This window comes from Poecilia latipinna, unplaced genomic scaffold (assembly GCF_001443285.1).
Source record: "Poecilia latipinna isolate Pla-1442-1.1 unplaced genomic scaffold, P_latipinna-1.0 Scaffold1290, whole genome shotgun sequence".
Lineage (NCBI taxonomy): Eukaryota > Metazoa > Chordata > Actinopteri > Cyprinodontiformes > Poeciliidae > Poecilia > Poecilia latipinna.
The window spans coordinates 111445-128820 of NW_015113906.1; the positions used below are offsets into that span (position 1 = coordinate 111445).

At 37.6% G+C, this 17376-nt stretch overlaps 1 protein-coding gene across 1 annotated transcript; it reads left to right on the plus strand.

The window, feature by feature from the left end:
- The first annotated feature begins 5442 nt into the window (after positions 1-5442).
- Positions 5443-14844, plus strand: susd5 (sushi domain containing 5). The gene is made up of 5 exons (XM_015055023.1): positions 5443-5904; positions 7864-8032; positions 10447-10556; positions 10908-11096; positions 11573-14844. The coding sequence occupies exons 1-5, from the start codon at positions 5817-5819 to the stop codon at positions 13519-13521; spliced, it is 2505 nt and encodes an 834-aa protein (XP_014910509.1). The 5' UTR covers positions 5443-5816; the 3' UTR covers positions 13522-14844.
- The last annotated feature ends 2532 nt before the right edge of the window (positions 14845-17376 follow it).

Below are 17376 nucleotides of genomic sequence, written 5' to 3' on the forward strand. Positions count from 1 at the left end.
AGGGATAAAGATGTGAAGTTAAAGCAGAGTGAGGATGTAAAACAATATCTTAAGCTTTGGACATCTCACACAGCACCATTTAATCCATTATCTGAAAATGGAAAGCGCTTGACTCAATGCAAAACCTATCAAGACTTGAATGCCTCCCTAGACTGACAGGTCAAGCAAAGAGAGCAGTAATCAGGGAAGCAGCTAAGAGGTCCATGGTAATTCTGAAGTAGTGGAGTTGATAGAAATATGCATAGAGCAGAACAACAACTCTGATCACCAAGCTAAAGCTACAATTTAATGGTTGCTATCAAACCTTATTCATGTGTTAGAACAGCCCAGTCAAAGCTCAGAGCTAAATTTTACAGAAATATTGTAGGAAAAAAAAAATCTAAACTGTTTATATAGGCTGTCTATCTAATCTGATATTTGAGCTTTTGCACAAAGAAATATGTGAGTCTACATGTGCAAAGCTGGTACAGACACACAAAAAGACTGTAATTGTAGCTTTGACTACAGCAAACTAATGAGCACGGTGAACACACAATATATCAATTATCACAGCTACAAATCCACCCCACACTTTTCAGGTCTAATAGAGAAAATTAAAAATGGTGTGTTATTAAACGCAACCTGCCATATATATATTTTTTTTTTATGGCAGGTTGAAGATAAAAAACGAGCATGTGTTCTCCAGCTCTGTGGCTAGAGGGCGCTCTGACATAACCAGTCTTATCTGATAACCTTGTGACGTTTCAGTTGTGAAAGTAACGTGATTTTTACACTTACTAAGCAGCAAAACTTTACAGAAAGAATGTTCTGTACTGATACTTTCTAAATTTTTCTCATTTTAGGGAATTTTATACTTCTATTGCACAATTGCATCAAGTCACTCAACACAGTCAGCTGGATTTCCTAAGTTTGTTTAAGATTTCTGGAGTTAAACTTTTTGTTTTGTTTTGTCTTTTTGATTTAACTTCAGATTAAATATTTGTGGAAAATAAGTTTGTCATTTTATTCGGAGCAGGCAATCTTCTGGTTTCATTTTTATTATGGGCTTTTTTTTCTTTTTTACTTTTATCAAAAGTTGCCCCACTGAAATAACTTGTTTAAGGAGATTTGTTACCATCATTGCATTAATTAAAGAGAGCGAGCATCTTTTAAAGGGATTTCCAGATTTATTTAATTTCTTCTTTAGTTCATATTTTGCTACCAACAGTCAAAGAGTGGCACTGAAATCTGGAATCAGTATATTTCATTTTAATCTTGTCAGACTCCAAAAACGTCGTTTTGTATTTTGTTTGTTTCCTACCTTTCTTTCCTAATAATGCACCAAGCATCTGCAGTGGGACGAGAAGGAGATGTGAATAAATAAGAGCAAACAACTGTTCTGCTTTTATTTCCTTTGGCTGTGCAGTGACTGCAGTTTTTATTCTGCTCAGTCTCTTAATAGTCTTAAATGGCTCCAGCCATTGGGGTGCTAATTAAAAGCAAACCTCATGAATGTTTCAAGAGTTTGCTTGTTTTACTGTTACACTTTACAATCTGCCCTTTTAGTTGCTGCCACAATTTTTTGTTTTTTATTTTGCTTATGTTTTTTAATCTCTACCAACCCTGATTTGTCTTAAAGCATGCCCGGCAACATTTTGTTTTAAAGTTTAAAATAAGGGAATGAAAATCAAATAATTCAGAAAAGACCAGGAAGTTCACTAAAAAATAACAGAATTACTCATATTAAGGTATAAACTGACAAAAAAGATAATAAATCAACAAGAAAACCAACTAAAAATTTGTCAAAAAGTGAAACAAAATTACAGCAAATGTTAAATGACAACACAGACATGCAAAACAACCATATTTAAGCAGCAAACCGAAACACTAAAATTAATTAATTAAAAAAAACATATCTAAGAAATAATAATGAGTATGATTAACACTATCCTCAGACAAAAAAATGAAACCCAAAAACAAACTCAAGTAAAAACTGTGCCAAAGAACTTTACTATAATTTAATGTAAAAAGCAGCAAATGATTTACCAGTAAAAAAAAAACTGCAGCAAACTGATATTATATTTGAAAGATGTACAACTGACAACACAGCCCAGTAACAATTAACTTAGAGTTTGTTTTTTTTTTGGGGGGGGGTTACGGTTTGTCAAAAAAATAGTCAATAGTAAAGTCAATAGTAAAGTTTCCAGACAGAAACTTTACTATTACTATTATTAGTACATTACTACAATGTACTAATTGACCTTCTGGTCAATTAGTACATGAAGAAACGTCTCGTCTAGAGAGACAAAACACAATGCAGGCACAACAAATCCCAAATATTTCTGCGTTTTTCTGGAAATATTTTGACCTAATGACATACAGCATGCAGCACATTTCCACAGCTCATTCCTCTGCATCAGCGAGTAATTAACAATCTCCCATCAAACGAATTAGCTCAGCCCTTTGAATAGCTGCTCTCATCACTCATCATGACTCAGCTGAGCATGGCAGCTCGGTGTAGAATGTGTCCTGACGATCGCAGTGCGTGGAGCAACGTCAGCCGGGGTCAACCGTCACGCACACGAGTCTTCAACACAGGCTGACAAATTGCTGAAAGCGTTGATGCAGGGTGCATATAAATTTGACATGGGAGTGACAGTGCTGAGCTTTTGTGTATTATTCACATAGAGAATAGAGAAGAGATGGGACTCTCTTCTCCCGATTGGCTTGTTTAGTATTTTCCTGCTGCTATGGTTTTGATTTGTGCCTCCCCTTGGTTTTGTTTTCCTGATGACCACCACTAGAAAAAGAAAATTAAAAGAATATGTCAAATAAGACTTCTAAGCACCCTCCTCTCACCTGGAGGATGTTTGTCCACTAAACACGTATTCCACTAAACAGGTTTATTGTCAAACTGTTAAACCAGTGGAAACGTGCAGAAAACAAGAAACACAACTACAATATAGAATTCAAATAACCAAACAACTCAATGATACGTTACACAATATCAATAATTACATTTCAGTGATTTTTCATTGATAAATCTCGGAACGCCTGCTCCCAGTTTAATAGTGCTTGAATAATCTCTGGGTAATACTTCATTAATTTGTGCAATACACTGGATGATGCTGCCATTTCCATGATATGTTGATATGGCAACACCCTCCGAGCAATAATGAAGACATAGAAATTAACAGAATAAAGCCAGGCCTGTAGCTAAAGACCTTAAAATAAATAAGCAATAAGGAGATTGTCAAAACAAAAATGCACACCAACTGATCAGACTGCATCAGTTGGTGTGCAAAGACACACACCTTTTTTTTCTTAGCTGGCACTGTCTCAGTCTGTGGTGATGTAAAACTAGTTTCACACTGGGCAGCGCTGTCCAGTTCATTACTGGATTAAATTTTGGTGGTTGTTTGGTTGCTTAACATCCTAATCAATTTCCTTTTCACGCGGGACAAACCATTTGGGTCAGATGGCCACAACCTGAACACAAATGGTGTCCAGTAATTGCGAAAACATATCAAACATTTGCTTTGAGTAACCAAACAGTGCAGTTTTGACAAACATTGTGCAATCATTCTGAAAGAAATACTACTTACTGGTAAAAATATACAACTATCTTCTATTTTCTAACTTTCCAGAACTTATTTATTGTAATGGGTTACAGTACTCCATCATAAAGTAAGGAACTGTTTTTGTTCTTGTCCTTGTATGAAGAGACATTTTTAGCTACAAGGATTTTGACATCAAGGTGATACAAGTGCAGGAGGAAACACTGCAAATTGCTCCCGAAACCACATTTTCTGCTTGCCGCCTCACCGAAAAGCGTTCAGACCGTTTCCTGTTTGTGTGAACCTCAACCTTTACTGTGTGTCTCTCATGGTGGCCCCCTTGCTCCACCATTATGACCAGAAACTTCCTGTGAGTCAGCCAGTCGGCAGCCCAGCTCCTCCTGACAGGACATACGTTCACATGGGAAGTCGCGGGTCTCACACATACGGCAAGTAATCTTGCGGTTGTGCATTTGTGTGTGCCTACGTGTTTACCTTCACAACCCATGAAATGGAAGCCTACTGGAAGCCCTGTGAGATTACACACCTGTGTGATGTCTGAACGAGCGTCTGTCTGCAGACAAAACCCCCTGGGGGGACACCTGCTGCAGGCATCATTTTCACCAGACTCCCTACAGCAGATCAGGTGTGAATTGCTGTCTTTCTCGTATTCGCCACGGCTCTCCTTCTGCCGTCAGACCTCCACTTCTCCAAAAATAACCTGAGCGCATGAGTTAGGGTCTCAGCCTCGCTGTTCTCCGCATCCTGATCTGTATAGCATATTAAAATGTTATTCCGTGATCTAAAACATACCTTGAGTGTCGCCTTGATTATTTTCTCAGGACTTTCTTGCTGAAAGGCAACAGTGCTATCAATTGTTCAACCATGCATGACCAAACATCACTCCAAAAAGATGTAAAATCACCCAACTATCAGGAAAAATTAAATGTTTTGTTTTTTTACTCTGAAATATTTCCAGGCTCCATATGTGGCTCACTTTTGAGCAGATCTTTAGTTGTAAATAAGTTGAAAACCAGACACCATTTACCTCCCATGACACAATAATGCACTTCTCATGAAAGCCTGATTAAAAAGCATTACATACAGAAAATTTTGATTCATATAAGTGCTTGGGTCAACAAATTATCATGAAAATGTACAGTTTTTCAGCAACTTAAAAAAAAGGGAAACATACAATATAGATTTTTCATAGTCAGTGGTATATTTCAATCATTTCTGCTTATCTGCTGAGATGAGACACAAAAACTATGACAGATGTAGTTGACGTCCTGGATACATCTGTGTGTGGTGCTCTAACGGACCATTTATTTTATTTCATTATTATTTGAGAATGGGAAGGTTAAAATGACATATATAAACTCGTAAAATAGATATTTGTGTTATGTTTCAATTTTATGAGAACATGAGCTTTGAGTTTCCAGTGGCTGCAGCCAAAATCCTCTAAAGTGTCATAAATAAATAGATAAATATATCTATTTATGCTTAGTGAGTCTATATGGGAGTTTCCCTTCATAGCTTTTAAAAAAATTAAAGAAATTAAATATACTGAAATATACCTGTGATGAAAACTTCTTTTTCCACAAAACTCAAAGGGAAATACATTGTCACATGTTTTAACTTCCAAATATTTTATAAACAACAAATAAATCACATTATTATGATTATGATTATGATTATGATTATTATTATTATTGTTATTATTATTATTATTATTATTATTATTATTATTATTATCACAACTTTGGAAACCACAACATTCTCTTGAATTGATTTTTATTTTTACACCTTTATATCCTCATTATAAAGTCATTACTAACAGTCTGGTCTCGCTGAGAAGCAGCAGTCCTGCTCACCTCCCTCTGCCCACCCTGGACATTTTGAGCCGTGACGTATTTACTTACGGGAGGACGTGATTTTTCACACAGGTGCTTCATCTGCTTGCCAGTGCGACTATTTGGGGAAGATAAGCTGCGCCTCCTCACTCCTGAGCCGTTTCATGTTTCTTCCTTCAGCATCCTCGCTGGTTGACGTGCAGTTTTAGTCTGTGCAGCCAAAAAGAAGAAGAAGAAGAAGAGGAAGAAGAAGAAGAAGAAGAAGAAGAAGAAGAAGAAGAAGAAGAAGAAGAAGAAGAAGAAGAAGAGAAGAAGAAAAAAGGAAACAAATTGCTACTTCTGCCTGCGAGTTTGTGAATAATTCTTGAGGTTTTTAGGGCACCTTTTCCAAAGCAAAGAGATATTAGACAGACGAGGGCTGAAAAAGATGCTTTATTGTTCTAAACAAATAGTTCAGTCCTTGTTCTTTGGATGCCTGGCTTTTCTTGCTGTGACCTCTGTTGTGAACGCAGAAGGTAAGATAATATTTTAAACTTTTGTTGCTAATGGAGTCACGTTTTTGAGACTTTTAAAGGTAGTTTTCAAAACGTCATTTTAGGTGCGTGTCAAGAAAAAAATTAAAGCGATAAGAAAGAGTGAAGCAACAAAGCGTCCGTTTTTGCGCCTTGGTAATTTGGTACACTGTAAAACACAAACCGTTGGGATAACAACAGTGACAAAAAAATGATCCAAGACATTAAAAAGGGAATAGTTTCACTCATTACATTGCGGTGAAATTGCATAAATGTAACCCAAAAGGACCTCCAAGTTATTTCATTTAGCAAACTTCAAAATGACAGAACAGGTTAAATTATAACTAGTTATAAAGATATAACTAGCTGTTTTCTCTTTTGCAGTAGAATCATAATTAAGAACCATTGTTTCTTTTATGACGTAGTCTTGTGGTAAAAATGAACAGAAAAGAAAGCTTGGTTTCTACTTAATGTAAGAAATATGACTGAAATAATAATTATAATAAAGCTTTTAAAATATATTCTAAGAAGGTGGCATAGTCAATTTTTAAAAATGTGTCTGTGAAAGCTCAGTTAGCTAGCAGGTTAGAACTCTCACTAAACTAGGTAAAGCTTAAGTTTTTGATCCACTCACCTTTCTTAACCAACAATCCATACAACTTTTGCTTGGCTAATTTGTTTGTAATGCAATCCATGCATAATGTGAAAAATGTTTCCTCTGTTACAGACACCCTGAATAAATATGCAATGCTCTTTTCAAGTAGTAATTTTATTTTTTTAAGCTAAAAAAAAACAACCTGGCTCTCCAATAAAATATGGCTGCCCTTCATGTTAAATCATGGATTAAATGTGACAACCATATTTTTGGCAAAGTTTTTCTGATTACCAAGTCTGAAGAATTAACAAAAACACTTTTTAAAAAAAAAAACTAAAAATAGGATGTACATTAAAAATGGGATAGATTTCATTTGGAAACTATATTTTTGCTAAGTCAGGTTATCCTTCTCTGATATAAAAATTTGTTCGATAATCTGAAATATCTAAGTTTCACAAATAGCTGAAAATATAAAACTCTATAAATTCAACAACAGCCATTTTATTGCTAAAATATCTACTTTTAGGCGTATTGACTTTTCTGTAGGCTTTTCTCTGGTTTTCTCGTCTCATTCAACCTTCTCTTATGTTTAATTACAGCAGTGGTCATTTGAAAATCCCACAATATATATTTTTTGCAAAAAAAAAACAACATTCCGAGTCTGTTGCTTTGCATGCTGGCAAGTTGAAGGGGATGTGATGTTAATTATGAAAGGGGAAAAAAACAATTAGATTGGAGCTCGTCTTCTCTTGTCATATAGAAGTGATGTTGTACTTCAGCAAGATCTTTAACACGTTATATCACGTTTGCCTCTGTTTTTTTTACATATGTAAACATTGGTAGCATCATGGAGGAAACTATTATCTATGATTGGTTTTCCAAATTTTTTCCTAAGATATTACTAACATTGAGAACTGAGCACACATATTAGTTAGGCATAGCATTAACTTTGTCACGTGTTTTATTTTTGGTTTATTTGTTTGTTTTGTTAGAACACAAATCAGCCCTGTTCAGACAAATTACATAGCAATACTTTCACTAAATGGAGTCTACTCTTTCTCAGCTGAATAAATTTCATTTAGTGTGTTCTCCCAGTTACCATCTGTGACTACCTTTTATTAACAACAGAAAGTAATCACATAAATCAAATAAAGATGGTCAAAAGGCCTCAATTGATTTGAGCCAACCATTTAGTATTAGCAGAGTAATAACACTGCAAAACAGCTCAGACTACACAAGTTTCATTAAGTTGAAGGATTCATCTAGATGTTTTCTTAATGAATATTTGAATTCTGTGCAGAAACAATCTTGAACTCCATCCCAGGATGTCAGAAAACTTTCTGACCCGTGGCGTCGTCTCTCCGCAGGTCGTGTGTTTGTTTTAGACCCGAGCAGCTTGCAGGGCTTCGGGGAACCAGAGCAGGCGTGTGCCTCGCAAAATGCCCGCTTGGCGTCAGTGGAAGAGCTCCGTCAAGCCGTGCTGGAGTGCTTCTTCTCTCACTGCACCCGCGGGTGGCTCTACGGAGGCACGGTGGGGTAAGAAAATAAGCATTTGCCTTCCCGCCTTTGAGGAGATAAGCGGGGAGATTTCTGGAGACGATCAAAGCTCCCACAAGTGTGTGCGCGCCGCCTGTACGTGTGACGGAGGCTACAGGAACGGATGAAAGAGGAAAGGAAGCGGAGGGAGCGCTGTCTGTTTTAGCAAGTGTGGGAAGATACGAGAGTGACACATTTCAGGGAGGAGAGAAAAAGCAGGGAGCAAAAGACGGAGAAAGGCTCCTCTGTCTCCTCCAGAGGGATGAGGGAATTCTGAGCCGGGGTGTCATGTCGACAACTGCCTCCATTTACGCCCCACGTCTCCACAGCAACGTGAGATGCTGCTTTCATCCCCCTCCCCCTGCCCCAAGAGACAGAAACAGATGCACGTTTGATTTAGGAGGGAGACAGGTACTTAGGTGGGAAGAGGAGATCCAAACTCTTACAGTAGGTTTTGGGTTATTTGGTTCAAATGTAGAGAAAAGTGACAAAACTCACGTAGAAAAATGGAAGCAATCATGATGTTTCACTACAGCGGTGACAGACATGATGCTCACCATGTCGAATATCATAAATGATCTGCTATTAAAAGATGTTTTCTGGGCGGTTGAATCTCATTTATTAGAGCCATCAAAAGTTAGAGTTTTGCGCAAAGATGTTTATTTTATTCATCTATTTTCCTTCAAGGTTAGATTTACACATTTTTGTGAGTTAGTTAAACGATCGCTGCTCTTGAGTTGTTTTAGATTTTTCTTTGTCTTCCTAACTTTTTCTATCAGTGGTATGAACTTTCTTTCTTTTTTTTTCTCCTCGGTTCCATCACTATTATCCTACAGTCTTCACTGAAACATTGTCAGAGGTTTTTTCTGGTGTGTTGCTATAAACAAATACCATCCAGCCTAACTCCCATACATTAACATCGTCTTCTTACTTGTCCGTCACTGCAGGTCACTGCTGTGTGTTGCTCCTACAACACTATATTTCATACATACAGATGTAGACCATTTGGTTTCACATGTAGCATAAAGGTAATAGTTTGACAAATAGCTCTTCTTTTATGTGACAAATGTTACTTTCTTTAACAGATGCTCTACAGGTTTATAGGTCAAGGTTTTACCAGCTTGTGTTTTTCTTTTCTGCATCTTTTCTCTGTTTTATGTCACCTAATGCTGATGAAACAAGAGTCATGAATTACACTGCTTCTCCAAACACATTTTTCCCAATCGTTTGATTAGTTCAGTTGTACTCAGACTCATATATGTCAATAGCAACACCTGCTTCCTTAAACAGAATGCAACATCATACTTCTAAGTTTTCATTTTCACGTGTATTCAGCCTGGTAGCCCATGATAGTTGCGGTATTTTCCGGATTATAGAGCGCACCTCTATAGTCCGGAAGCCGCACCCACAAAGTTAAAAAAAAAACAAAAAAAAAAAACAAACAAACAAACAAAAAAAACTCTGGAAACATACATATATAAGCCGCACCAGGCTATAATCCGCTGGTATCTCCACCGCTCTCGGTTTTCCACAAGGACACTAGATGGCATTAATAAACCTCCTATTAAGGACGCAGCCCTCCGTCTCCAATGCCGAACCACGGATTCGTTCACGCTGAGCTTACGAGCAGCGGCTGTCGATCGGTACTGCCAGATCGATAGCCTTCAATCTAAAAGCTGTATCATATTAACTTCTTCGTGTGGTTTCCATGATGAGTTTGAAAACATTTCTTCTTCGTGCCTGCTGCTAGCATGTGCTTGTTCTAAATGAAAATCAGCGCTTTCTTCTTTGATTTCCAATTTTGACTTCCAATGACTCACTTCCTGCTAAAGCGCCCCCTGGTGGTTGAAGAAAAATCTTTTAAGTTGTACAGAAGCATGATGTATCTAGCATAAAAAATACTTTGTCATTTAATTTATTTTTATTTCTGGATGATGCCTTACATAACTGTGAAAACAACACATAATTTCCATTCCTCTTCACAACTATGAATTACTTTGTTATGTCACAAAAAGTCTGAATAAAATCCACTGATGTTTTGGTTCTAATGCATGGAGAGCCATTTCAGTCAAAAATAAATAAATAAATGAATTAATTCCTAAATAAATATATGATTTAATGAATAAATACATATGTAAATAAATAAAATAATATACAAATAAATGAATACATATTCAAAAATTACTTATTTGTAAATAATATACAAATAAAATAAGAAATAAACAAATAAATAAAAATTAGGTATTTATTGTAAAGGTGATTAAATTAAGTAGCCATTTATTTATAGATTTATTGATTTAATAAATTTTGGCTGGAATAGGCTCTCCATAGTAATGTGACACCATTTTTAAAGGTTTTGTAAAGTGAATACTTCTGATAGTCTGTTGTCGTACCATTTGTGTGTCTGTCTGCAGGACGACAGTTTGTAATGCTGAGGGGAGTTCACTGAAGGCTGTTAACGTGAAGACAGAAAACGCTACAGAGGACACTGCACACCTGAGTGCCTTCTGCATGAAAGACAAAGGTCAGTGGTGTAAATATAATGATACACCAAAACCGTAAGTGAACAGTGGTTCTTTTCAGCTCTCTTTGTGATATTTACTGTGCTTTCTTCTTGGGTGTATGTATTTGTTTTGGTAAACCTAATGAGTGTTTCTGATCAAACTTCAACAATAAAGGAACATAAACATTTCTTAATATGAACAACAATGCAGATACTTTTTGTCTTTAATATTTTTGTACACATTTTTTACAACATAAACTACTTTTTAATTCATCCTTATAATGACTTGAGTGAAATGTAGCGACATTTATATTACTTTGAAAAGAGTAATCTTTATTTTACATCATCTGTGTCATTTTTTGATGTTGGTAGCTGTGACCTGTGGGGATCCTCCATCGTTCCCCAACGCCCGTCTGCAGGATCACTCAGGGTTTGAGATGGGAGACGAGCTGCTGTACACGTGCACACCCGGTTACGTGATGCCCAGCGGTCACTCTGCCTTCAGCCTGCTGTGTGACAGCTGCGGCCAGTGGTACGGGACTGTGCAGATTTGCATTAAAGGTACTTTTTTTTTTTTTACATTTTAGATGCCTTATGAAATGTTTTAAAATATTAAGGAGGAAAACCAAACAAAAAATGTGAAGAAAGGGTTTCATGTTTTGTTTCTTTAAAGTTTTAAGGCGCTTGTATCTTGGCTACAAACTTTCTGATGTGAATTGTGATGAAAATGTCTGCTTTGACTCTTCATAATGTGGCCATGTTAATTTTATATTAAAAAAGTCTGCTGGTTTTACCTTCAACCAGCTCTGAGCAGACGGTTAGTCTGTGGGATCTATCATGTTTATGGTTTTGGTTTTTAGATGATTTCAGACATGAGGCTTTACAAGATGATTTATGAACGACAAACTTCTTCCAGGTCTGTTGTAGCTGATGTTAGCTCTGCAGGCTCATGCAGACTGTCCAATGTTAACATGAAATATAGAATTTTATACGATGTAGCTCTAAATTTGATTAATGTCTTGTCATTTTATCTTTAGGTGCAACTGAAACCCATGTAGACTATGAAGACAAGTTTGAAGATTCCTATGAAGAAACAGATCATGATCATGACAGTCAAGAAGACATATTCAGAGATACTTCTCAAAAAGGGAAGGGGATTCTGCAGCAGCAAGAAACAAAATTTTGGGTCAATGTAGAAGAGGATGACCAAGATCGCCATGAAGTGCATGATATTGGAGTAAAGGTGATTAATAGCAGTAGAACCTTTGGAGGAACTGTGGATGAAGTAGCAATGAGAGAGGAAGATGCTTTCACGGTCCATCCCAGGTTTGAGCAGGACAGTACCAAGTTGGTCCGGACTGGTGCAGCTCCAGCCACGAAGGAGCCTGTTTCTCTTCTCTCCCAAAAACACATGTTCTGGTTCCCCTCTGAGGCTTTCCAGGAGGAGGTACCGCCCATCGCCAGCGACTCAGTCACACAAGCAACACAGAGAGCTTCTGGTGCCCTGTCTGAGGAGAGCAAAGAAAGCGAGAGCCAAGAAAAGCTGGAAAGCACCGACTTTGTCGATCGTGTCGATCGTGACGATCATGACGATCATGACGATCATGATGATGATGAGAACAGAAATAAAGATCAAGATGATAAAATATATGACAGAGATGACAATGATGATCAGGATGACAGCCGCCATGATGACCTGGACATCCATGAAGACGATCGTACCGATGATCACGATAATCAAGATAATCACGATGATCACTATAATCATGATGATCATGATGATCACCATGATCACCATGATCATGATGATCCTGGCAGTCGCCAAGAAGAGGATTTTGATGACAATGTGAAGCAACCGACTCACTACGACAACTCGGACAGACCTGATCGGGACAGAGACGATGATGATCATGATGACCATTATGACATGGGCGAGCACGAAGACGGCAGTGATCGCACCAAAGAATACGATGATCGTGATGCTGCATACGACGATCACCCAAGTCAGGAGGATCATGATGATGATCACAAAGACAATGATGGAGAACATCCTGATAATTCAGAACAACATCCAAAAAGTGACGATCATGATGATGGAGAGGAACATTATGATCACGATGAAGACGACATTCACGATGATCGTGAAGACAAAGACGAGGAGAGCTATGACGACCATGATAGCCATGAAGATGATGATCATCACCCACATCTAATCATTTCTGTAGCCAATGAGCGGCGGCCAAACATCACCCAGAGGGAAGCAGGAAGTAAGAGCACTAAAGATAATACTTGGCTTGATGGATATCCTGTTGATCTATTTGACACAGAAAATAGCGATTCCACAAAAGGGCAAATGGGAAGCAGTATGGCAAAGACAACAGACAAACCCAACGATGTGGAAGTACGTAAACGGGTTCCTCACTTCAGTTTCTCAGACGGAGATATATCCTTCACTATGACACCTAAATCCGACCAAGGGAGGGAGAGGAAGAACTGGCCTGGCTCCAGGACTCCAGCTACCTCATCTGACCATTTAGAGCGCTCAAACTCCCCCTCAAACTCCGACACCCTGGATTACGACACACAACAAGTTCCTCCCACCCACTCCTGGCTGGATGACCTCACCAATCACCCTTTCCTCGATCACGGCCCAGCTCCCCCGGTGCATGATGGGAACACGTTTCCTGGAGTGATGGAGGAACACACTGTGGACGATCTGCCAGGTATGATGGGTGAGATGGAAGGAGAGAAGAGGAAGACGATCTGTGTGGGTGAGGACTGTCCGCCTCACCCTCCAAGCTCAACCACCCAAGGGGCGAAGGTGGCCGCCATCATTGTGGCGGTGTGTGCCGTGGCCACCGCGGTCATCATCGGAGTTTGGTGTTTCAGGCGGAAACAACAGAAAAGTTCACTGTACGAGATGAACGGGAAAGGTCAAAACCAGAGCAGACCGGGCCAACAGATAGAGATGCAGCAGAAAGTGTAGGAGTGGAGAACGAGGACGTTAATGAAGAGCAGAGACATTTAAAGATAGAAGAATTAAGATAAACAAGAGGAATGAACTTCCCTTCATCACGTTAGACACTACTGCAGGTGTGGACACTTTGGGTTTGATAACTAGCTGCATTTCTGCTTCAGTGAAAAAAAGCCTTGCTGAGTTAGCTATAAATATACCCCCATATTATTACTTTAAAACTTCTGCATTAGCTGGATGCAAACGGGCTGTGCCTAAAACAAAGAGACTAGAAAATACAGGGAAGCTATTCCTCCATGACTATATCAACTGGGACTCCCAAATTTAAATGTTTTCATCATTTTAGTGATGCTTGTTTGTATTTCCTTGGGTTTCTGCTGTTTTTTAAACTGTTTTGAATGCCTTGATGCTTTGCTGTAAATCAAGAATGTCAACCCTTGGAATCCATTGTCATAAAAGCTTTAGATCTGTTGAATCTTCAGTACGCCTGATTTACATAAATGCTTTTAACAGGTATCTGCACAACTTGATAATATTCTCCAGTTATTTGAATCAGGTGCATTGTACAGGGTCATGTATATACATAAACCCCAACTAACATGTGGTTAAATGTCTCTTTGTGCCTTGAAGACAAGCTTTTCGTAGCCACCAACAAACTTCTGACCACTCTTTTGGGAGAGTTAATTTAAACTGGCAGGTTTTCTGGCGTGGTGCACCAATTGTCAACAGGATTTAAGACGAGGTTTTGCTTTGCTAACTCTATGCTAACAAGATTTAGCCATTCCAAAACCAGTGTTGATTTACAATGGAGGTCAATGTTTTGTTTGGACAATGTGGTGGGAAAGCAGCGTTTGGTAATCATTTATTCCACAACAAACATCCATCTGACCAAAACTATTACCCTATTTTACTGAACTATTCTTTTTTTTTTTTTTAGTTTAAAATATGCACTTTATTCCATGTTATTTACTTATATAACATGACTGCTATGACCGTGCAGCAAAACATAATCCACCATTCATTTTACTTCATTGCTGGCTCATTGGGTAATGCAAAGTAAGTTACAGTAACGCAGACATGAACGATAATGCAAAAATAATCAAAACAGCACAAAATAAGAGTTGTGCTGGGTCGGCTGGTGAACTTGACCCCAGTTGGCCCCCCAAATGAAACTCTGCTTAGGAACTGCTTTAAAAATGGGCTGGGTCTGATCAGCATCACCGTTCACAGTGAAACCAGTTTTACTTCACCATGAACTGAGAGGCTTTGAGATGTCATATACTGTGAAATGGAGCTACGTAAATAAATTGAATGGAATGGAATGAAATTGAACTTAATTTGATTTTCAGCTGATAAAACAAATGGCCTTGTGCAGAAAGTTTTATCAGGCAAAGTTTGAACTTTTTGGTCCAAATGCAAAGACGTGCATTTGGCAGAGTCAACGTAATAACACTCAACCAAGTGTCAAGTACGGTGGAGGCAGCATCATGCCGTGAGGCTTTTCTTTACTGCCAGAAGTACAAAAAGTGATCATGTCACGTTTCCAGGCTGTTGGAGGACGACTTGGAGAGAAACCATGCATGCATGTAAAGTTTTCTGCATGTAAACTTCATGCAGAAAGACCCTAGGGTGGGATTTGAACCCAGTTCTAATGTCCTGCAACACAAATGAGAACATACAATTTTCTGCAAACACTTTTTCCTTCATCCGAGTTCCGCCATGTTTTGATTTAGCCCTTGAAAGAGACGTCAGTGAAGATATTAATTAATTTTTCTACCACTACACAAAAAGAAAACTGTCCCCTCAACACACATGCTCTAAATACAAACTTCCTCTGAAATCTTCCCGGGAGAAGATATGTGGAGACGTGCTCAGTGCAGGCTGGTTGAAAATGACTAAGATTGATTAATTTGGTCAAGTTAGCTAAATGAGCACAACTGTATTTATGTGTGAACTGTGAACGTGGTATTTAGTTGTTTCTCTGTCTACCCTGTGACAAATACCAAATAGATGTACTTTTAAATGTTAACATGTAAACACATTTAAGTACTCAAAGGAGTTTATATAAAAATATATCAGTTTTTATAGTTTGGTAAGCAAGTAACATTTGAAACAGACGTTATATATAACTAGTGTAAATGTTGTTAATGAGGTAAGACACTTTGGCATTGTTGTCCATGGCGGTTTCTTGTGTAATTCACTTTAGCTCCATAAAAATGATGTTTAAACTGCTGTTATTTCAGGAATGCCAGAGAAGAAAAGTAGTAGTTGGATCTGGCAGCTCTTTGTTTGCCTGATTTGCTTCCTAAACTTTGGGGAAAAAATCGAAGAGTTATTTTCCAGACTGAAGATTGAAAGATTAAAGTGACGACAGGATGGGCAAGACATTGAATTTCTCTTCATGTAAGTTTGTGATTATCTGCACATGTATGGCAAATATTATGCCTTCTTTATAAAGAAAAAGAATTTGTGTCAACTTGAGTCAATAATGTTATTTTCTTAGTTCATTCTGCTGTAGTCAGGAAAGAAAAAAATAATTTCACACTATTTTTGGTAAACAATTGTGATTATAGTCATGACAATAAAAGAAAAGCATGATGATAATATTATAAATATAACATTTTCAGTAATTATTTCGGTTATATATGCTGTGAATAAAAACACTTTTAAAGTTTCTGTTGATCTCAAAGTGTGAAGATTAGTCCAGAAGTACATCTAAAATTCCCTGTGAAGGTAAAACGTGTTGTGCTTCCTTGGTATTAATAAACATATAAAATGTGTTTCTGTAAATTTGATTGAAATATTCTATAGGTAATATGAAATACAGATATTATCCTGCATGGATAAAGTAATATATTCATAACCACTTTTTCACATTTTGTCATGTTACAGCCACAAACTACGTATTTTATCAAGATATCATTTGGTAGTAAAGTGGGAGAAAAAAAACAACTGATTGATGGTTTTAAAAATCTTTCTAAATAAAAACCTGAAAAGTGTGGCATGCTTTTATGTTCAGTCCTCTCAAGTCAGCACTTTGTACATTTAAAAAGAGAACGCGTGATCCAAATTAAATCACTTCAATTGGTTACAAATGACCGAATTACATTTATCCAAGTTAACTTATTAAGTTTATTGAGTTATATCAAGTCAAAGTTCAATTGTTAAATTTTTCATAAACCAATTGAAGTAATTTATTTAAGTCGAAGTTTTGATTAGTTTATATAAAGTATTGCCACAAATTCTCACACGGATTTAGGCTCAACCTTTGACTGTGCCATTGCGTTTACATAAATAACTTCAGTACAGTTGACTTTTCATCTGACCAAAGCTCCTTTTGCAACATGTTTTGCTGTGGTTTTTACGTTGCCGTGTGGTTAATTTAATCCACAAAAAGCTGGATTCATCGTGAGATCAAGTCTGAGGATTTTAGTTAGAGTTGACTGGGGCTAAAAATCAGATTTTTGTTTATTACGTATTATTTAATTTGTCTGTCAGAAAAGATCCCAATAAATTACTCGACTGTTTGCTCTTGAAAGGGTTATAAATACTTTATTAAGACACTGCAAATCATGTTAACGCTGCTTCCTGACGCCTTGCTCTCTGATAATCACGCTTGCATCTGTTCGTGACACAGCAGGTGCAATTATTTGCAGTCAACTTTTTCTAATTAATCACAACCGTTCAGTGCAATAAAAAAAGGTGCACGATTAGAGGGTGAAATGCGGTCAGTGGTGAAAGAAAGGCAATAAAAGAGACAGAAGAGAGTGAGAATGCAGACAGGCGGTGACACAGGGGGGATGTTTCCCAGTGGGTTTCTAACACCACTGTGAGACAAACTGCACAGAGACTCAATGTTCACACATT